The 22986-nt window shown below is 42.0% G+C and overlaps 1 protein-coding gene and 1 long non-coding RNA gene across 5 annotated transcripts in view; one reads left to right on the forward strand and one right to left on the reverse strand.

Moving 5' to 3' along the window:
- Window positions 1–4812: 4812 nt before the first annotated feature.
- LOC116585484 lies at window positions 4813–20335 on the reverse strand. Its single transcript, XR_004283659.1, has 3 exons — window positions 19801–20335; window positions 18602–18663; window positions 4813–5216 (listed from the first exon to the last, which is right to left on the reverse strand). It is a non-coding gene; the product is annotated as an uncharacterized LOC116585484 (long non-coding RNA).
- A 96-nt stretch (window positions 20336–20431) lies between these two features.
- SSBP2 (single stranded DNA binding protein 2) overlaps window positions 20432–22986 on the forward strand; it is a 294970-nt gene continuing 292415 nt past the window's right edge. For 3 of the 4 annotated variants that reach the window (XM_032334848.1, XM_032334849.1, XM_032334850.1), the window contains exon 1: window positions 20432–20763. In XM_032334848.1, coding sequence (XP_032190739.1) covers window positions 20702–20763 — 62 coding nt within the window. In that variant the 5' untranslated portion in view covers window positions 20432–20701. The remainder of the gene's footprint in view (window positions 20764–22986) is intronic. The other variant, XM_032334847.1, reaches the window with a different exon arrangement.

The raw sequence follows: 22986 nt of genomic DNA on the forward strand, positions 1-22986 counted from the left end.
CATTGTGCTGACTGGAGGCTCCTCAAGAGCACTGATGTGTCTTGCTTATCCACATCCTCCACAGGGCTGAGCACAGTGCTTTCCAGATCGAGATGCTCAATATCTGTTTGCTAAATGGGGTCATGAGGGTATTTTGGTCTAAACAGCTTATTTAAAGTGGAACTCATTATAGTTCACACTGTCAACACTTACAAACATACCTTTTATATCTTCTTTTCTTTTCTTTTTTCTGAATGTCATGGTACCTAGCTCAAAAAGGAACATGCATAGAAGGTGAATACATATCTCGGTGTGCCTGGGATAGCCCCAGTTTACATCTGTTGTCCTCACATGGTTATTACAGTGCCCCCTTTCACTCCAAAAATGTCCCTGTGTGGATGATACATTGGATGCTTATCTGACAGTTGGGAGAACATAGGCTCTAAGCCTCTGGCTTTCATCCTTTCCTGAACTTGATAACCGGAAAGTAGTTGCTTCTGCTAGGTGTCCTTTTTGCTCAGCATACCTCTCCTTTCTGTTTTTTCCTGCCTTGGCAGCCATTAATGCTTCCCCCAGCCTCATCCCTGCTTTTAACCCTGGGTTTGGTCCAGGGAAGTGTCTGCAGCAGCAGGATTTGAGGAAGAAGAAAGGGTAAGGCAGGATAAATTTCCAAGTTAACTGCTCCCTTGTTATTCCCATCATTCTTATGCCTCCAGCCCCATCATCCTAATCTCATCTCAGTCTTCCCAGGCATCACCCCTATCCTTTCTTTTCCTGTTCCTTATCCTTCAGTGTCAGACCCTGCCTTCTGTCCCAGCATCCATGACTGATTTTAGCTCCAGGCTGATAGCACAGGAATGATCACCAGGATCTATCTTATATTCAGGGTGACTCCCAATCTCAAAGTAGCTGAGACGCTCCTTATATCTCAAATTGTAACTCAATATATGTTCCTATAGCAGCAACGTCCTAAATGTGTTTTGGGGAACTCTAGTTTTGGGTGTTAATATCTGTTACTCAGTGAAAGGGTTTCAAAGTCAGAGAAGGTTGATGAATTCTCAATGGAACAATTTTAAGCAGTTTTCTTTCCTGCAGAACTTCTTAAAGCCTTTAATATGCAAATGTATATTATGAATCTCTGAGTGGGATATATGATATGCTGTGTTTCCCAAACTTATTTGGCCTTAGAACTTCTTTCCTTGAAACTTTCTTAAGGGAATATTGTTCTGTGAAATATATTTTGTCTTAAAGGAACATACTCAACTCTTGTGGGTTAGGACAGGTTCTTGTGAAATGACATAGAGGTCTACAGAACACAGGCATTGTTGTTTCAATGGGACAATGCATTCTAAGTTCTACAACTACATTTTCGGAAGACAGCCTTTATGAAGTGGACAATAGCATGTAAGAGCCTTCCAGCTATGAACCGTGTGACTGTCCAGAAAATAGAGGCAGATGACCACGTAGAAGGCATCTGGGATCATAGGTCAGAAGAGCTGGTATCTAGTTTCAACTTTACCACTATTGGCTGCGTATTCCTGGGCAACATTTAACATTGTGCCCTCAGTCTCTTCACCTATAAAATGGAATGATTAATGGCGGTGTTAAAATAAATATAAATAACACCTATTAAAATCTCTCGCAGGAATTTTAGGAGGATCTAATGATATGATGGCACAAAAACATTTTGAAAACAGTAGGCTTTTTTTTTCTTTTTAAGATTTTATTTATTTATGTGACACAGAGAGAGAGAGAGAGAGATCATAAGTAGGCAGAGAGGCAGGCAGAGAGAGTGGGGGGAAGCAGGTTCCCTGCTGAGCAGGGAGCCCGATGTGGGGCTTGATCCCAGGACCCTGAGATCATGACCTGGGCCAAAGGCAAAGTTGCCTAACCCACTAAGCCACCCAGGTTCCCCAGCAGTAGGCTTTTCTTACTAAGTGTATACTAAAACCATACTAGTGCTTAAGCAACTTTGTTTTACAATAGGGGCAAAGTACACAAACCCACAGATAACCTGTAAACCATTTTTTCCCCTCCCCCAAACACCAAAGCAAATTATTCTCTCCAACATTAGTAATAACAAATAATTCATAGATTTTAATTTCACTTTTTTCTCTTTCTAGATCTCTCTGGTGAAGGGAAGTACAGTGGCCAAGACAAAAATGAAAATCAAGGTCCTCCATTTAATAAATTGCATCATCAAGATAAGATAGATCATTGTCACATTTGAGTTTTAAGTGAGGTCTGACTGATTTGGAAACAATGTAACTGAGGCAAAGACCATCCCCAGATTTCAGGCACCTTTGGATCCAAAGTTATTAGTTATCACTTAACATTCCCATTGGTAAAAACTAAGAGCATACATCTGTTGACAAAGCCTAAAATGTCATTTGTGACACCATGAATGAACCATTTCATAAAAAAGCAGGAAATACTTGTTACCACACTTCTCCCTTGTTTCCCTCAAGTGGCATGGCAGAACTTGTCATTGGGTCACAGGCAACGGCAACACAGGTCTGTTTCTTGGGCCTCTCAGTTCAGGATTTAGAGCCATCTATTAAATTATCTCACGGCTTTCTGGGTATTCTTGGGCAATATTCAAACTTTTTGCTTCAGAAACTGACTTAGAGGAGGGGAACTCTGAATAACCTTTTCAAATATAATTTATCTGGAAGATTCTGTTATGGTAAACTTGGGTTAGCAATTAAATTTAATTCCTTGCTCTGTTTGTTTGAAATGGAACCTGTAGCAAAAGTAAATGTGCTATGCTGACAGATGCATTCTTAAAGTAATCTCCATTGTTTATTACTTTTAGATAGAAATCCTGGATGAATGTGGGAAGGTGAATTATAAAGGCAAACATGCATAAGAAAGGGCACTTCCTTATCATCGTCACATATGCATTTATGTTTAGTGGCTACTTGAGGAAGGGGAATCTTTCTGTAGATAACACAAATTAGCATCTAATATAGAGACAATTTCTTTAAAAATTATCTGGTTGCTTCCTTTTATCAGAAAGTGAATATTCCTTTTTCCTTTTTCTTTACTTTTATCATTTCATGGGAACAAAGTAACATTTTATAAGCAAGCATGGCTTACATGGAACTCTTTACTGATGTTTTATTATGTTACTCTCTTTATTTGCTGTCTTTCTTCTTAAACATCTCAAAGAATATTACACAGATTCCTCATTAATCTGAATACATAGTGAGCCACTTGTATGCCATTTGATGGGTATACGTACCCTTCACGTATCCACAGTGATTCCATGTTACAAAATGCTCATAGAACCCAAGCACCCTCCACTTCTCTGCTTTGGGTTCCACCTTGGCCACTTAGCACATGACACCAGTTTTAGGCATTAGATTGAGTTAGTCAACAGTGAATTAATTAGCACACATTTCATGTTGTGGCTAAGGAGGGAGAGCAAATGAAAGATGGAAACAGGATTGAGAAGAATCGAGGGTAACAGGTTATTCTATCTTTCAAAGATAAAGTTCTGTGGAACGAAGCTTCTTGGGGCTCGTTAGGAATATAAGGCTCTACACATGCGTGGAAGAATGGGGAGCAAAAGGAATTTCAATTACTTTTTCATGAAATCTTACCCAGAGTTGAACAAAGAGAATTCTAAAGCTTTTGCGTATACGATTTTTGGGGGGTGGGGGAATGAGAATCAATGTTTTCCCCCCTTCTCTGGTATTGCTTCCACAAAAAGAATTATTGAAATGGAACTCGTTCAGGTTTTTTATAAATCAAAATATCACAAATACAAGCGCTAGTCTAGTTACAATAAGAGATCGTAGTTTACAGAATAAAACTAAACCTGTTTCTTTCTTTTTTTTTTTAACTGTACAAAGAACACATTGTTTATTCTTGTGTAAAAACGTCATGTAAAGAAGCTCTCTGTCAGGTAGTCTGTTTTTATTTAGTAGTTTCATAACTCAATTATCATGTTCCCCTCTGCCTAATAATTAGCATATGCATAGTAACAAGGCTTTAAAACCTGTTCTTTTCCCCACTGTGTGACAGTTAAATTTCCAAGGTGTTTGGAGAACGGTTGTGCCTGTGTAGGTGAGTTGCCTTTCCCTGCAGCTCTGGCAGCTTGCCCCTGTGTAGTGTTGAGGGTCAGCTTTTGGAGAAAGTCCCAGCCAGAGGCCTGAGCAGGGACTTCCTGCCATCTGGAACAGTCTGGAGCACAATGAAAGATGTCAGCAAGAAGTACTCAAATGACTCCCCACCAGTTCCCTGGGGATGAACAGTATTTCCCCCAGTTCCATGATTGGGGAAATTTAACCATCACTACCAGTAATGTGATGAGCAAATTTTGAGCTCTGTATTTGGTTGCCTTCCATGCTCTGGTTTTTGTGGCTGCTTATCACCATTTGAACATTTTTTTTTCTACGTTTGAGGAATTCCCCATAGCATGAGTCCTGTTTCCCCATCACATAAGCCCTAATGCATTATCCCAGCTTCTTTTATAACAAGGTTGCACAATTGTGACCTAGGCACAGGCCAGTCACCTTGCTTGTAGGAGAATTGTTTTGGAAGAGAACAATGAGAGGAAGTAAGTACCTAACGGAATACATTTTCTGGCAAAAGTGGCAGGAGAGGCTTCTGGCTTTGGAGGGAGGACAATGATGGAGGTTCTGGCACCCAGGGTCCAGTTGTACCAGTGAACACTGAGATGATGGGGTTAGGGCCACAGAGGTCCTATATGGCAATTGGGATGGATATAGTGCCTAAGACCAAGACCTTTTTTGCAATAAATTAAAAAAAAATTTAAAGGTATCTAATATACTTTTTCATTAGACATACACATTCTGAAAATCAAAGCATTTAACTTTATTTGCTGGATTGTTTTAAAGTTATGACAACTTTTAGGAATGACAAATTTTAGGTGCATTATTTTCCATAGGCAAGTAATACAGCTTGTGAGAAATAAACTCAAAGACCAAGGTGCTTGTGGGAAACCAGTGAGGCACAGTTACTCTACACATGTTTTGGGGGCATATTCGGGTTTATATTTAGTTTGGATATTGTCATTTACCCATATCAGAGCTTCTTTCTCCCTCTTTCTCTACCCATTTCTCAGATCTATATTATTGCACTATTCTGGTTTTACCTAGGGTTGGATGGACCGAAGTTCTCTGGTATACAGCATGGCATTTAGGCAGGAAGGCAGAACCCCATTAGTCGGGCGTAGGTAGAGGAGTTACCATGGGACTACAATAAAGTTCCTAGTGTGAAAGAGAAGAAAAACCCATCCAAATCAGTGAAAAATAGATTTATTTAAAGTAAAGGCTTTATTTATTTATTATTTATTTTCTAAATAATTTACAAAATACAAGAAAAAAAGATATTTTTTAAGAATATGTCAATTAGTTTAAAAAATATAAGTCATTATTTGCCCATGGTTATGGGTCTCAACCACAGTTTACATTATGGAAATAATAGGTGGACCCAAAATTTGAAGATATGTTTGGGGAATATTAGTAGGCTCCTTTTTTTTACAGGGAAATAATCATTATAAAATAGTTTCTCAGCCAGAATGACACACTACAACTGTATTACTGCAACATGACAAATTTATGGAATCTAAATCAGTAAGTTTTAACCATAGAGATAAATTCTGAGGGATGAGGAATTTATGAACTCAGTATACCGTGCTAAGTTACAGGAATCACAGTGAAAGATCTTCACTATTTTTTGTCCCTTGCTCTACCATAATGTTGGGAAAGACCAATACTCTGGGCACCTGAGTGGCACAGTTGGTTAAGCATCTGACTTCAGCTCAGGTCATGATCTCAGGGTCCTGGAATCCAGACCTGCATTGAGCTCTGGGGGGTGGGGTGGGGTGTCTGCACTTAGCAGGGAGTCTGCTTGTCCCTCTCCCTTTCTGCTTGTCCTTCTCCCTCCATACCTCCACCTGCTTGTGCTCTTTCCCTCTCGAATAAATAAATCAAAAAAAAAAAGAAAAGAAAAAGACTGATATTCTAAACTCCTATGAGCCATTTTTTTCTTTATTCATTCCATTGGTTTTAAAAATTATCTCCCCTTCCATCTTGTACCTTGTGCCATAATTTCTACATAATAGTATTCCTATTATGAGTACTGTTCAATTATTAGTGACCTAAGGAAAGAGAATGTAAATGTTTTAGAAAAGGTTCCTCAAGTAAGTCTGTAACTGAAAGGATGGAGAAAGGAAACCACAGTTGACTTTCATGGTTCAGGAGCACTCTAGGTCAGTTTCTAATGTTCTAGATTCCATGAAGCTATGTGATTGCTTCACAAGTTTTATTAATTCTGCAGAAAGTTAGGAGACCCATGTCCTCACATCGATACTATTTTTTCTGCTTTTTTTCTTTTAATTCCCATTGGTTATTGGTAAATAATTTTAAAGTCAGTCTTGAATTCTTTTCTCAACACCATTTCAGTATTTCTACATTTCTGAAACTAGCACTTCAAAGAGTAGGAGATATAAAGATGTGGTGGTGTTATATAGATAACTCCCAAGTTATCTTGGGAAGTTGGCCTGGTCTGTCTTTGAGTTCCATCCAAACACTGATGTGCAGATGTGGGATGCACAGGGCTCTCCTTTCAAAGAAGGACATGCTACCCAGACATGGGAAGTGTTATCATTTTCAGGGATGCCTCAGCTGCTAAGTGCCACCTCTCCAGAGATCATGTCCTCCCTAAGGCAGATTGGGTGAGGCTTTGTCAGGCCTGCCCTGGGGCTGTCTTCTTTCTTTGTACAATTCTACTTCTTTCCTTTCACAGAGCTGATGATGCCTAGTAAACATACTATATTTCACACTCAGCTCAAACTCTGCTTTCAGAGAATCTCGCCTTCAACAGCAGGCAAGTCTATAGGATCTGGAGGCTTTTCCAATCAAAGTCTATATGATCTAAGACAGAATTTTGAAACTTTCCTTATCCCAAATCTATGTATCTTTTTAAAAAATAATTTTTCTTTTGTTTGGTTGTAGTTTTAATTTTTGGTTTATTTTTGTTTGTTGGGGAGTTTTGTTTGTATATTGGGAACAATTCTAGGAAGCTCTTTATTTAAAAACTTGAAAAGAGTAAAATGCTGATTTCCCCCGAATAACTTCCATTATTATAGAAACAATATATTCCCACTGAAAAATAAATTTACTTCTATCACATGAAGTAATTTATAGTTAAAGGACTTGTACATGCAATATAAGGAGTAAACTTTCTTTTTCTATGTGAAATTTATGGATATTTAAATCTTCTAAGAAGTTGGTCAAATAATCTTTTGAAGTGGACACATAGTTTCCATTTTTCTCCACCTCCAGATGATAAATGATTCTTTCTTCTCCATTTCTTTTTTTTTTTAAATTAAATATTTTTATTTATTTATTTGGCAGAGAGAGACAAAGCGGGAGAGGGGACACAAGCAGTGAGAATGGGAAGGAAGAAGCAGGCTTCCCGCTGAGATGGGAGCCCGAGGATGCAGGGCTCGATTCCAGGACCCTGGGATCTTGACCTGAGCCAAAGGCAGACACTTAAGGACTGAGCTGCCCAGGTACCCCATCTCTTTTCCATTTCTTACTGCACCCAGCTTGGGTCAGTCCCTCATCAGTTCCCACTTGGATCCTTGTTTGTAATAACCCCTCCACCTCCCTGCCTCTATCTACTCTTCCATCTCTTCTTCACAAAACAAGAGTGGTTCTTCTAAATTGCAAATCTGATCAGGTAATTCCTCTGCTTAAAAATCCTTCAGTGGCTTCCCACGGCTACTCAAGGATTTTAAATCCATTTTTTCCCCATAGTATTCCTACAAAACTCTTCATGAATCAGTCTTTGCTTTCTCTCCAGCTTTATCTCCACAACTATCTCCAGTTTTTCCACTTCAGGCAAATTCCTTGTAGCTTCTGAAATGTGTGCAATCTCTCTTCCCTTTCTGCCTTTGTACCTGAAGCTCCCTTTGATGAAATGTCTATCCCCACTTTTTAAAATTATTATGTTTTTAATTAAGCTTTTTTTTTTTTAAGGTCTTTATTTATTTGAGAGAGCGGGCTTGCGCATCCAGTGGGGAGGGGCAGAGGAAGAGAGACAGGCAGACTCCCCAGTGAGCATGGAGCCCCACACAGGGCTGAATCTCACAACATCTGGATCATGACCTGAGCTGAAATCAAGAGTCTGGAATCTTGGGACGCCTGAGGGGCTCAGGTGGTTGAGTGTCCACCTTTGGCTTCCGTCGTGATCCTGGGATTGACCTTGCAATCAAGCCTTGTGTGGGGCTCTGCTTAGTGGGGAGTCTGCTCCCTCTCCCTTTGCCTGCCACTCTACCTGCTTGTGCTCTATCTGTTAAATAAATGAATAAAATGTTTAAAAAAGAGAGAGAGAGGGAGAGAGAATTTGGAGCTCAACTAACTGAGCCACGTGGTTGCTCTGAGCTAAACCTTATTCTATAGTCCAGGCTCCATGCAAACAACAAGCAAGCTCTAGGGAGTAGTTCTCCACGCCCCCAGAGTACCCACTGCCACTAACATCTTTCATAGCACTTAGAAGACCATACTGAAATATAAGACTCCTCTTTAGATTATGAGATTTTCAAAGAAAGAAACTTTATCTGTAAATCCTCAGCACTTAGCCCAGTGCCCAGCTCACGATAAGTCCTTAGTAAAGTTATGTACTTTTCTTTTATGGTAGCTGCTGCTTCTAACAGATTTTTGCATCCCCTCCATTGCTTAGCAAAATGCTGTGTTACTTGATACTACATACTGTAGGTGCTCAATGAATGTTTGTTGAGTGGATAACTATATTGCTGTTGTTTTTAGTATTACCATTCTATCTTCAGTAAAAGCTTAAATGATTCCAATTACCAGAAGTAGCTTAGAAAAACATTTTAAGTGTTGATTGACCAATAGAAGTCTCTGAAGATTTTATTTCACTCTAGAGCAGTTGTCTAAACCATGAACTACAAGCTAATAGTATTCACAGGAGAGAGACTTCGTCTATTTGCCTAGATCGTCTGTGATATTAGCTATGCAAATAAATATTTTGATTGTTCATTTGGGAGAAGAGGATTACTTGATGACTGTCTTGAAGTATATGCAGGCTTATTATGAGGAGGAGGATGACTTAATTTTTTTCCCATTGCCTTGGCGATTCAATGAGGAAAAGTACTTCGCATTGTATTAACAGTTAAAGATAAGAATTTCTTTGCTGTGGAATTAAGGGACATTGTGGAAACTCCCTCTTTGCAGATATGACTAAGTGACATAAAAATTCTTGTTTTCACCTTTGAATCCATGAAATTTGAAACAATGTCAACACGGTGGCCAACTGCCACCATTACACAGAGGCTATTGAATTAGGCATTACCTTCTCTAGTCGCTAAATTCAGGTAAGAAATAGCAGACACATGCTATTAGTATAGGACCATTTTGCACTCCGCTAGAGAATCATAGTATTATCCTTGCAGTTATACCTCACTGGGGAGACAAGACCCAGGAAAAGTTAAGTTCTAGTAAAAGGTAGCTTATTCTATGTGATATAAATTATAAAAGCAGAGAATTCAAAGGAGTTAGGAGTTGGGAGAGGAGTAGGGAAAGGCATGCAGACAAGGGGAACTGCATGTACAAAGTCATATAGTGTTGACAGATGTGCCAGGTATATTTCAGAGGTAACAGACCACGTAGGGCATACACCAACTCTGAGGAAGAAAACATTTATAAACATTCACTAAGCACATATGATATGCCAAGCTCTTTGCTAGACCCAGTACATCATTTTCTCATTCAGTCTTCATAATAACCCTAACATATAGGAATAACATGTCAGTGTACAGTTGATAAAACTGAGGCACAGAGAAGTTAAATGACTTGGCTAAGATCCCACAGCTAATGACAGAGCAGGGAATCCAGGTTGTCCGACTTCAGCTACTGGAACTAAAATTTAATTCCAGAAACACTAGTAGTCACTTCCCAAAGGCAAGATACACACTGTGGTAGGAATTGTAAGGCTTGAGAGCAGGGAAATATCTTCTTCAAAAATATATTCATACAAGGCTCAACATGTAGGTATTGTGTAAGCATCTGTGAATGGATAGGCTATTTTCAAGGAGTAAATACTCATAGGGAAAACAGACAGGCTTAAATAACTATGACATACTGAAGACTGTAGGGGCTGATGAATCAGATTGGATAAAAATTGGAGGGGAGAGCAAGTCATCCTATAAGCAGTGAGGAGGCACTGAGGTTTTTGAGCAGAAAGTGACATAATGAAAGCTTATTACTGAAAACTAATCTGCTGACTGTGTGCCACTTGTTTTCCTTATTGTCAGCAACACTAAGCCACTTGGAACTTCAAGTCAGTCAGATCTGTGGTGATACAAAAGAGGAGAAAATACATCTCTCTCTCATGTCCTGCTCACCAAAATTGCTAAATGGGTTTAGATGCTGGAACAATAAATTGGAGTAAGAGCAGAAGCCTAAAATCTGAAGGTGTGCTGATGCTCTCTGTCCAATTACTACTGTTTCTAAGAATATAAGGAGCCCTGGGTTGTAGGGGTAGAGGGTTGGAAGGATTGTATGTTGCAAATATCTAAGAGAGATAGGACCTAAAGTCATTCACATATGACTGTTTCATTAGAATCATTCATTCATTCATTCATTCATCCATCCATCCATCCATCCAGTCAGTCAATGAATATTTGTTTATTGAGTGCCACTGGGGATCTGGTACTGTTCAAGATCTGAGGACATGGACTATGCAAGCCAAAAGAGAATTCAAATCATGAACAGTTTCAGACAGTGACATGTAATGATAAATGGAATAAAACAGAACAACAGGATGAGGAGTGAAGGAGGATGGGGGAATAAACACTTAGAAAGGACTCTTAGAGAGAACTTCTCTGTGGAAATGACATTCCATCAGACTTGGGCCTGGGATAAAAGACAAACAGCCATGCAAAGAGCAGAAGGAAGAACATTCCAGGCAGAGGAAACAGCCAGGGCAAAGGCCCTGAGGTTGAAAGTTAGAGGAAGACACAGCAAGAATGGTATTTTGCCATTAGTCACATTCAGAACTCTGAAAAGCATATCTGAAATACTTCCTTTTCCAATATTACATCACTAAAATATTTTAACAATTAACAATTTGATGATTCTCATTAACTTTCTTCCACCTGATAAAAGTGGATACAAAAAAAATTGAGTATAAAATGACAACAAAAGGGAAATAAAGAGTCGTAGATAATAAGGAGTCAAAATATGGATGAAGAGTTTTAGATGATCATCTTGTGGAGGGGGATGGTGGTGATGGTTGGAATGAAAGGCTGAAAATCATGTACTATTTATTAATTTAATAAATCTGTCTTGATGTCAATGTAATCAAATGTTGCCACAAAATAATGGTCTCCTGCTACTACATAAATGTTGAGGCCAAGCTCTGATGTTTATTTTCAAGACAGGAGACATTGATCCTTCACTAATAGAATATTACAAGTTTATTTCTATTATGCTAAGTAACCAAAGTTGATTTCATTGTTTGATTTGATGGATGTTGGTGCTGTCAGAGTTCAAAATGGTCTTGGATTAGGAGGCTATAAGGATGATTTTTTCCCCCCTAATTAGACATCCTTGGATTTCATTCTAACATAAAATCAATAAAGGAAAATTTTAGGGATACTTAGTTGCTGGGATATTTCTTCTGATACCCCAGGGATTCCAACTAGTTGGCACAAGACTGTTGTCCCCTGGGATTAAAGTTACTCTAGAGCCAGACAGTAAGTGAATTGGATGGAGCCCCACCCAATTGGAAAGGCAACAGGAAAAGTGATGGGAGGAAAAAGACAGCTACAACAATAGAAGGAGGAAGTGAAGCCAAAAAAAAAAAAAAAACAAGAGAAGAAGGAAAGGTAACAGGGAACTACAATAATCCACCAGGAAAAGAAAACCACATAGGAAAAGAAACACCAAAAAACAAAACCCAAAACAACAACAAAAACAACCTCCAAAGGAATTGTAATCTGCTTATTTAGATGAAGGGACCAATTTTTGACCATTTCCAGAGGTAGGACACATATTTACAGTGATCCAGTGACTGAAGGGGGATGTAATCCAGTGACCCAAGTCTCCCTTTTCCTAAGCAGAATGCAAATTAAAACAAAGCTCTTGGTTTTTAGGTTTTATCTATCACAGATTTCAGAGCCACATAGATCTGGGAAATGTGATTAACTGAAAGGAATGAACAGGGTGAAGACTGGAAAGGAAGACACGACCTGAGCAACCTAGTAGGAATACAGAGAACATGCATCTCTTTCAAATATCAAGAGCAATAGATTCATACCAAATCATTTCTTCTTTTAATATCCTACAGTGAGCCAAGGCATTCACTTTACAATAGTCAAAATGGGAGGAAATGATGTATTTGATAAAGGCCAAAGCTGAAATAAAGCAGGGTGTGGCTTGGTGTTTCTGATTTTGCTTCATCAGGAGGTTTGGGTGTAAGAACAGAATTCACTGCTGCTTACCATGCTGAAGCAAGATCCCATAAAACCTGCCTGAGTGGTCCTGCCTGTATTTAATCTAACCTGCATTCACAGAGAAGTTTGTATGTCTAAAATCACAGTACATGAAAAAGTAAAAATTAAGGGGCAAGTGTGGTTGGAAGGATCTCTGTATGGAATTCTGAGAGGGCCTGAAGAGACAGGGCACATGAGTGTGAATTACAATCCCGCCATTCACTAGTTGTGTGAACCACCAAAATTTGTGTGAATAATACCTACCTCAAAGGATTATGAAGATTGCTGAGTGAGATACACTATGTAAAGCACTTTACATAGTACATGGTGCATTGTAAATCTTGGTAAATGTCAGTGTTGTTAATACTTAAGAAGTCTGTGGCATGGTTTGTAAGAACTGAAATCTTGTGTAGTTGAACCATATAACACTGCTGAACAATCAAACTTTTTTTTTTTTTTAAGATTTTATTTATTCATTTGACAGACAGAGATCACAAGTAGGGAGAGAGGCAGGCAGAGAGAGAGGAGGAAGCAGGCTCCCCGGCTGAGCAGAAAGCCCGATGTGGGGCTCCATCCCAGGACCCTGGGATCATGACCTGAGCTGAAGGCAGAGGCTTTAGCCCACTGAGCCACCCAGGTGCTCCCAATCAAACATTTTAAAAAAAGATTTTATTTGTTTATTTGAGAGAGAAAGTGAGAGAGAGGGAGAACACACAAGCAGGGGGAGAGCAAAGAGAGAGGGAGAAGCAGACTCCCTACTTAGCAGGGAGTCGGATATGGGGCTTGATCCCAGGACCCTGAGATCACGACCTGAGCTGACGGGAGGTGCTTAACTGACTGAGCCACCCAGGTGCCCCTCAAACATTTTTGACTTATAAACACAGCAGTTTCATATAATTCAATCTAGTATGTTCCCATGAAGCTTCCTTATTTTTCTCACCTTTGTCTTTTGACAGGGATTGGTGGGAAAAAAATAGGAAGCAGGAAAAGAGAGGAAGAACACATAAAAGAAGAAATGGAAAGGTAGGAGGTTACGTAGTAAAGCCCTTTGGAGCATCTGACACAGGGTAGAAGCCCAGGAGATACAATCCTGCCCCCTTTTCCTCCTCTGCTCTTCCACCTCCTCTCACAGGCCTTTAGTGAGCTTAGGAAGTTCTTGAGACATGGATGTGACATACATCTCCTTACGCCACAAATGACAAATGTCCCTCCCCCCTTCTAAAAACTTTATTTATTTGAGAGAGAGAGAGCATGAACTGGGGGAGAGGCAGAGGGAGAGAGAGAAGCAGATTGTCCAGGGAGCCTGATATGGAACTCCATCCCAGGACCCTGGAATCATGACCTCGGCCAAAGGCAGATGCTTAACTATGAGCTACCCAGGAACCCACAAATGCTCTTTTAAAATGAAGAAAACAACCAAACTATTGAACAGAGCTGGTACCTTCTAAAAGGACACAAGAGCCAAGGCAAGAACAAAGTAAGGAGTGTAGGATATAGGGATAACTCTTCCAGAGGCATAGGAGAAAGTACCCAGAACCGGATTCTTCTTTGACTACCTTTCTCTGTAGTCTACTTACTTTCCTTACCAGAGTGAGCTCTTTTTCTACCTTCACCCTAGAATATGAACCAGAAAGAAAAGCCAGAGTAAATGGATACAATATCTCTGAAGCCTCTAATTTCTGGGCACCTCAGCCTCAAATGCTGTACCAAAGAATATTCCACGGGTCAGTGTCCTTGGCCAAAACTCTCCTTAACCCAGAGTAATACCTTTAGCAAAGTTAACAACTTTAGCCCTAAGTAGTGTCCACAGGACCAGAGACAGTGATTAAAGTTCTCCTCAAGAACAAAAAATCCCATGACTGTTAGAGGGAGCATAGGGTAGGAGGTAAGCATAGAGCAGTAGCAGCAGACCATAATACAAAAATATATTATTTCTTAACTTTCTTAACATTGGGCTACGATACCATAGACAACTTGGGTCTTAGAAGCTGAGTGAGTATAATGGAGATTTGCCACGAAGTAGTCAATAGCTTAGCAGCGTGTGGCAGGGAATCCTTTTATCCTCTGCCTCAAGAATTTAGGTCCAAGGAAAAAGACCTGAGGAGTTTGGAAAACTGATGATAATGAGATTATAGAAATTATTTGTCTGACGAATGTGGTTAGTAAATGTATAATCTAATGATGATAATGCTAGCTGGTAGTAGTTGCCACCAAAGAATACTTATAAATCTTCAGGTACTGCCATATATAGGATGGAGACCAGCTGGTTTCAAAGACTGAGTACCCCTAAACAAAAAGGTTGATGTATCCTCTTTGGCAGGTACACATGACCTTGGTAAGATTGTTTCTATCACACAGCTCATTATTGACAATGGCTATATTCAGCACCTGTCTTGAATATATTTTTAATACAGCTAAATAAGTTGAAAATGTATCCTAACCCCTTACATTTGAAATGATATGAAGATAAATAAAACACAATAGTGGCATAATTTGTCACCTTCTTTTTTTTTTGCCATACTTCATTGAGAGGACCCAATTATGTTGGAAAATTGTGAAAAACAATGTAGTAGGATTTTTTTTTACCCCTATGTTTCCATTCTCGACAGAAGGAAATGACACTGCATGGAATGTTGCACAGCCTCCTTCTTGAGACTGGGGCTTTTGTCAAATTCAAGAGTGCAAAGACATCATATTGGCATAACCTTAGGAGGTGAAAAAACATTGTGAAGATTTAGGAATGCACTAAAAAAATACAGTAATACTTTTGAATAAAGAACACTCTTTGGCACACTTCCTATTGCATAACTTTCAACATTTAATGACAAAAATCCAGCCAGTGAATACTGCAACACTTGGAATTTGTTTTGCAAAATGTGCTAAAGTGTGTGAAATTGCAATACATGGTAGCCCTACTTTTTTCACTTTTCATCATCTCCAGCTTATGTATGATTTTTTTTGTAACAAGATTATTTTATTTTTTTCCAAGTTACTAAATTTCAAATCTTGATGGTGCTAAAAAGGACTAGGCCCTCTAGAGAGATGGCAAGGTTTAGAACCTTGTCTGCACACTCTCTCTCCTAACCCATTCGTAAATGTTTAGGAATAGCTAAGTTGGGAATTCAAAAATCTAGGGCAATAGGTTAAGAAAACAGTCATTGCCTCAGATTAACTGATGTTAAACCAATAACAGTGTCAAATAATGTTAATTTGAGGTTCCATTTCATTTATTATTCTGATATAAGAGACCATATTGCATAGTATTACTGTTTTAATGACTGTTCATTGAGTTACTTTGGTACATGGCAGGTAAGTTTGCGGATCTAAGCATGCTAGTCTCTTCTCCCTGGGAGTGAAGTTTCATACAGTAGTTTGAGTGACAAACATCTCAGAGCTTGCTCACATTCCTCTGCAGAATAGTCACTTTTGAGAGAAAGAGGTGCGGCTTCATGGTCTGAGAACAGGACTGTCAGCCAGGAACACAGAGTTCTCATCCTGGAACTATTTCTGTTTTCTTTATAGATCAGATCATGCTAATAAATCTTTTCAGGACTCAGTTTACCCAGTTAAGAAAGCTGGTTAAGAAAATGTAATAATAGGGATATACTGAGTATTAATAAATGGGTATCTGTTAAATGATTTGAAATGAAAAGTGGTATGAATGTAAGTAGTTTTTTTTTTAATGAACTAGTTTATAAAACAAATAAATAATAGAAAAATTTTGTCCTTTGGACAAATTACCTCAAAACAAGAAAATTACTTTTAATGAATTTTAATGTTTAAACAGTTTAATTTTTCTAAATAAATATTTTCCTACTCTAGATTTCTTTCTTTCTTTCTCTCTCCCTCCCTTCCTTCCTCCCTTCCTTCCTTCCTTTCTGATTTTATTTCCAACCTACACCCACTGTGGGGCTAGAACTCACAACCCTGAGATCAAAAGTCTCATGCTCCACTGAATGACCCAGCTAGGTGCCTCTATTTTCCTTTTTAAAATTAACATGCTAAGTATTCTATGTGTTGTGAATAATTAAATTCATCATTAGTTTCTACTTAAACATAAAGAAGTAGTTTCTGTGTTCTATATAGCAAAGGGAAATCTTTTCTGAAGTCCCATGCACTATAAGAATATGGATGTTATTAAACTTAATGTTTAACAGAAAAAATTAAGATCAAAGAAATGTATAGTCAAGTCTAGAGTTTCAGCAGGGTGGTACAACAAACTGCCTGTTTTGAACTGATAAAGACTTCTTCTAAGAATAAGATGCAGGTTCCAAAAAGACAAAATTGTGCAAATGTATATAAACAAAACCAGGACAGGGGGAGAAAGACCTAATGAGTGAGTAATTGTGGTGTTTTACATCTGAAAGAATAAGATAAAAAGGAAAAAAAAAATCAACTTCAAATGCAAATTTTCATTCTGGTGGCTAGTCAGCATTCCCCTATCCTAAATCCTGCCCCCCACATTAATTAGCCTTATGTATGAGGTTGAAGAACAAAACAATAACTTCCAAAAAAATATATTGTGGTTCTTTACAAGAAGATTTAAATCTCCTATCTTCCCCTTTCTTAAAAATGAAAACAAAACAATGGATCTTCAATTCTGTGTCTGGGATCTCAAATTTGGCTGGGAATATGTGTTTCAAATCTCATTAATTACAATATTGGCCCCATGAGATACAGTTGCTGATGCAAAGAACAGTCTTTGTACTCAAAATAATTTGAACAAGGGCAAAGAAGCATTTTACTTACATGTGTAAACATTAAGAGGAAAATAAAACAGAGATGGTTCAGATGGCTGCTGAGATGTTTTAATGATAATTGATTTGACTACCACTGAAGCTTTAAGGTTACCATGTATAGGAATAGTCACGTTTTGACTTAGTATATTTGTTGGATAATAACACTCCTGTGAAGTTAACTCTGACATTAACTTGGCAAGTTCTGAACTAAGACCTTTTAGCATTTTATTCCTTCTAGATACTAAGACCAAATTGTTCTGAATTCCATACCCTACTGTGCCGATCTATTATTTATTTTTTAAATATCAGAAAAGATGCCATTACTCAAAGGACTCTTCCATGTAATAAATCTGAGTAAAAACTAATCAAATGAATAAATGGCAGCAGTAGACAGGAAATAGCTTCTCTTGTTTTCTCTTCTCCTTAGGAAATAGTAAATTAAACCATAGCTACTTGTGGTCTTACATTTTCATCCTATTAACAAATTTGTTGGCTCAGTGGGTAAAAAGTAAAGCCCTCTGTAAAGATGTCTTAATGCCTTATAGGGGAAGGGTCATCTGTTACATATAACCACAACCTAAAAATCTTGCTAAGATCTGATGGTGTCCACTGGCTGTCTTTAAATGGATACTGTAGGGGCGCCTGAGTGGCTCAGTCAAGTGTCTGCCTTTGGCTCAGGTCATGATCTTGGGTTCCTGGGATTGAGCCTCATATCTGGCTCCTTGCTCAGCGGGAAATCAGCTTCTCCCTCTCCCTCTGCTCATGTTCTCTCTCTCTCTCTCTCTCTCTTCCCCTCTCTCTCAAATAAATAAATAAATAATCGTTAAAAAAAGATGGATATTTAAGAGCAAAGTTAAGCAGCCCTAGTTCCATAAAAGAACCACTTGGAGCTTACAAAAAATACAAATCCCGGCGTCCATCCACAAAGTTTCTGAGTTAGTTCATTTGAGGTGGGGTCCAGATCTTGTATTTAAAACAAAAGTCAACATAAAATAAATCCTCCTAGGGTAATTCTAATGTGCCATGACTAAGAACCATAGAGAATCCCAATACCAGAGCAAGGATAATAAGTAATTTGTTTTTAGATAACAGTACAAGGCCCATTCTAGGTCTTCAATGAAAATTTACTTTGGTCCAAGTGTGGACAGGAACATGGACTAGCAGCTGCCTAGCTCTCTCCTTGACTGCATTGTCTAAGCAGTCACTTATAGGGAGTCTTCCATGGGTCATGAAGCCTTGAGATGCTGATCATTTTCTGGGTTAAAGCCAATGGAAGTTGATAATTGAACAACAAATTACATATGCTAACTCTGAAGGTAGTCTGTAAAGAGTGGCAGCCTTATACCTATCTGAGCATTTTGAGCAAAAGTTCATCAAAAGAGAGACTTACTTGCTAAGCATCACTCCTGCTTCTCCTGAGTCCATGAATGCCTTGTATCCACCACCAAATCCCTACAGTTCATTGTAAACAGAAAGAGGGATTTTGAATTAGAAATGGCAAATTACTTCTCTTGGAAACTAATCAGCTTAAGCCTATGTGATTCCCCCCCCCCCATTTTCTTCATCCTCACTTCTATGGGATGAATTTTTGTCCTTTTAATAAAAGCACTTTTATTTTTCTTAAATCTTTATATCATGATGTCAGTCCTCTTGTTTTTGCCATCTTCTTTTGCTTTCATATTGTTTTCTTCACTTAATCCTATTTCTTTTATTCTTTTCTTTTTACGCTTTCCATTTACAATGAAAAAAATATTTTCTAACATTAGAATAGCAGGTCCTTCTTTATTTTTTCCCAGTTTTTGATTTTTGTTTGGCTGCCGACCCCTTTTCTCAGTCTTTCTTATTGACTGCCCTTCCTTAACCTTCTGTTGATGTTTCATTTCTGTCATTTGCTGTCAATGGGCATATAAACCCATTTCTTTCCATTCCATTTATCTCTTAGCTCCATCTGCATTTTTAGGGTCCTACTACTAAAAGCTTAAAGCTCTGTGTGAAAATAGAAAGGTGGCTTTCCCAATTTAAATCTTATTTTCTCTCCCCTCCCATAGCTGTTCCATGTCTATTCATCCTTTCCTGATGTTTCCCCCAGTCTGACCCCCACCTGCACCCCTCTTCCTCTGTCACTCCCAATTTGATGCCCATGTCTTCTTCCTAACCCCATTTGCACTCTGTCTGATTTTGCATCTAAGGATCTCCACAAGATAAAGGATGGAGTTCTATCGGGAGCCAGATTGTGTTTCAGAAACTTTCTGCACGTTTACTGAAATGGGATTAGGGGTTTTGATATTCTTAGGCAGCCTTTCAGCTCTGGCACAACTTTGCACACCTTGGAGGAAGGTTGGGGCCTACTCTGGAGCACAAGGGCAGGGAGGTCTTTAAAGGCATTATGTGGCCCTTTCCACTTCAAAGGTCAGGAAGAGTAGACATCAGCGACCAAGGCTGGAAAACCAGGCCAGGTGGGGATGCCTGGAGCCCTTTTCTGCGGCATTTCAGGCGAGGGAGCTGTTTCGTGGTGTGCCACGGGGCTCCAGGCTTACGGGGGCCAGTGAGGCCCCAGGATTCCCCGGCCATCTTTGGGAGGAGGCTCACCTCTAAAGAGGGGAGGCAGGTCTGAGGCAGGGTGTTCCCCAGGGAAGCAGGGCGCGGCCCTAGGGGCGAGGCGACGCCACTCCAGCGGCGCCGAGGGCCGGAGGCACAGTCCCTCCCCTGGAGGAAAGGCGAGTCGCTCGGGGTCGCTCAGACAGAAGGTCGAGGGAACGGCGCGTGTGTCCCTCGCCAGCCATCCCTCTGGGAGCAGGGCGGGGGGGGGGGGTCGAGGTGGGGGCGACACCCAGGGAGTAGGGCTGAGGCGGCAGAGATCAATTCAGGGTACTGGCGCGGGGTCACAGACAGGAGAGGAGCCGGAGAGGGGGCCGGTGGGGGCTCCGGAGAAGGCTGGGGCCGTAGGTCTGTCTGTGTACTCGGCGGGCGCCCCGAAGTCTGGGGCCGCCACAGCTCCAGCTCCACCGGCTCCTACCAGCGACTCCAGGCCGCACTTTCCCCTCCTCCCGGCGCCTTCTCTCCAGTGAGGAGCCGAGCGCGGGCGGCGCGGGGGGAGGGGCGGCGGCGGAGAGAACAGCCAGTTGTTTAAAATCCTTCTAGAGCAGTTTCTAATTCCCCCCTTGCGCCGGGGTTCGGAGGGGGGAGGGGGGAAAGAGAGCGGGAGGAGGGAGGAGGACGGAGAGGGAAGGAGGGAGGGAACCCGGGAGGGAGGGAAGGAGGGAGGAGACTGCCGCTTAGACTGTAGCAGCCACCGCGCGCTTCGGAAGGCCGGAGGGAGGGGGAGGCCTGTCAGTCTCGCGCGTTGCCTGGGCGAAGGGGGTGGAGCTTTGGCGTGGGGCGGCCAATAGTGGGGGTGGCTGCGTGGGTCGCCATGGGGACGGGGCTGTTCCCGGGGAGGCTGTGATGGGTTGACAGGTGCGTGACAGTGGGAGCTGCTCTCGGCACAAGCATGTACGGCAAAGGCAAGAGTAACAGCAGCGCCGTCCCGTCCGACAGCCAGGCCCGGGAGAAGTAAGTGTCTCCGCTTCTCACCCACCTCCGCCTTCACACGCGCGCACACACACGCACGCACTCGCACACTCTCTCGGAGACACACAGACCCAGACACTCTCCGCCTGGGGAGAGCCGGGGGTGGGCTGGCAGGGGGAGGGGTACACGAGGTGGGGGCGTGCGGTGCGGGGAGCGGCTATTTCCCAGGAGGTGCTCGCGCGGGGCGGGCGGCCTTTGGGGGGCTGCCTGCGGGAGGGAGCGGGTGTGCTGGGGGGCGGTGGCGGTGCTGGTGCCGAGGATGGAAACTTGTTTGGGTGATTGGGGGAAATAACCCGCGGGTTCACCTCCTCACAAAGTAACTTTAGAGCTGGGGTCCGGGGCTGCGGGGACCCGGAGCGCTGCCGAGGGTCGCGGGGAGGGCGGAGGGGGGCAGCTGCGTGGAGGAGGGCTCGCGGTGAGACTGTGGGTGTTTGGAGGGGCGGGCTGGGGTCGGGGGCAGGCAGGGAGAGGGGCGCCGCGGCCAGGGGCTCCGGCGCCGGGGCTTGGGGCCGGGATCGCCCGGCGAGGTGAGGGCGGCAGTGCCGGGCGCGCGGCGGGCGGAAGCCGGGCGCGGAGCGGCCGAGCGGGGCCCCGCGGGGCGCGGAGACGCGCGCGGGGCGCGGAGGGCGTGTGCGGGCGTGGGCCCGGGTGGGCGTCGGGGCTTTCTTCAGCCGGTGAAGAGACGCGGCTTCGGTGCTGCCCAGCGCCTGGCAGATCAGGGGTGGTCGGCGCCCGTAGTGGCGCCGCTGAAGTTTGGGAGTCTAAGAAGGACCGAGTTCCCGGAGAGGAAGAGTGTGCTGGCGAGAAGCGGGATCTGCCGGAGCAGGCTGGTGTGTCTGCCTCGCGGGCAGACCCAACTCCGCGCTGGCGGCTGGAGAACTTTTTTTTGCAGACTTACCGCCTCCCCTACGTCGGGGGGCCGCGGCTGCCGGGGCGGCGGGCCGGGCGGCTCCCGCTGGGCGGTGGTCGCGAGGCGCGCGGGCTGGGAGTTGTGTGAGCCGCCGCGGCCGGGCGGGGGTGGGTGGGGGTGGGTGGAAGGTTGTCTGGGGTGCGCTGGGAGCAGTGGTCCGAAAAGGGATTTGCCGGAAGGCGAGAAACGTTGAGGTGGGGAGATACAGGTGTTAACTCTGGTGGGAGCCCGGAGGAGGCAGGCGAGAAGAGAGCCCCTCCCGGCCCGGGATGCTGCTGTCACGGCACACTGCGAAGCGGGGTGGTTTGCTGCTATTCTTACGTACTTGTAACGGTGATTTGGTTGTTACTAAAAATGAGAGCGAATAGTGACTGTGACCACTGAGGAAGAACCCCTCTTTTCTGTGCAGCAGATCGGTGATTCCCAGTAACCACCTCCACTTTGAGGGGGAGGCTTATCCTTGTCACTGAACGCGCTCTGCCTTTCCGAGGGGGGTTCACGCTGGGGAAAAAGTCCGAGAGCATCTCTGAAGAGCTACTTTGGTGACCTTGTGCTTGGAAATAGCGGCGTGTAAATAAAAACCCAAATACTCAGACGACCGGCTTTCCCTCCTTTAGGCAGTTAGTAGTCTGAAAGTTTCTTGTGCCCTAGGGATGGGAACATTTCCTAATCTTCGTGTTGGCAGCAACACACCATTCCCTTAAGATTTAGGGGTGCCAGGCCTTGATGGAGCAAAACAAACAAAAAATTTAAAGGAGAGATGCTGTTTGGTTTGGTTTTGTTTCCAGAGGTATTTTCCGAGGAGCTACATTTAGGAACCAGTTGATGTGCTGTGAAATATACAAAAAGCAGTCATACAGCCTGGTTAAGAAACAGAAGTTACTAGAACTGAAGTTTTGAAATAACAGCCCAATTTATGCCCATTAATCGTTTGGTTATAACATACCTGATAAGATTAAAAACAGGATGTTTTAATGATTACAGAGTATTGGGATTTCATATTACTGAGCATGAAGGAATTGAAATGTGTTGAGGCATTTGGGGATGGTTGAATTTGAAAATCAAAGTAATTTTGGATTTTAGTTAGACTCCCAGGAATGTTCACTCTAATCTGTATCCTGATAACTTGCTAAAAAAAAATTTTTTTTTTGAATTATCTGAGATAATAATGAGAATGTAATGTGTCTCTGGTTCTTTCTAGCCTAATTTTGTGGTTCTGTCATGAAAACAGATAATTGCCACTTTTGCTGTCCAGTCTACCAAACTGAACGCCAAGTAACATCTACTGTTGAAAG

Source organism: Mustela erminea, chromosome 3 (assembly GCF_009829155.1).
Source record: "Mustela erminea isolate mMusErm1 chromosome 3, mMusErm1.Pri, whole genome shotgun sequence".
In the NCBI taxonomy this organism is placed as follows: domain Eukaryota; kingdom Metazoa; phylum Chordata; class Mammalia; order Carnivora; family Mustelidae; genus Mustela; species Mustela erminea.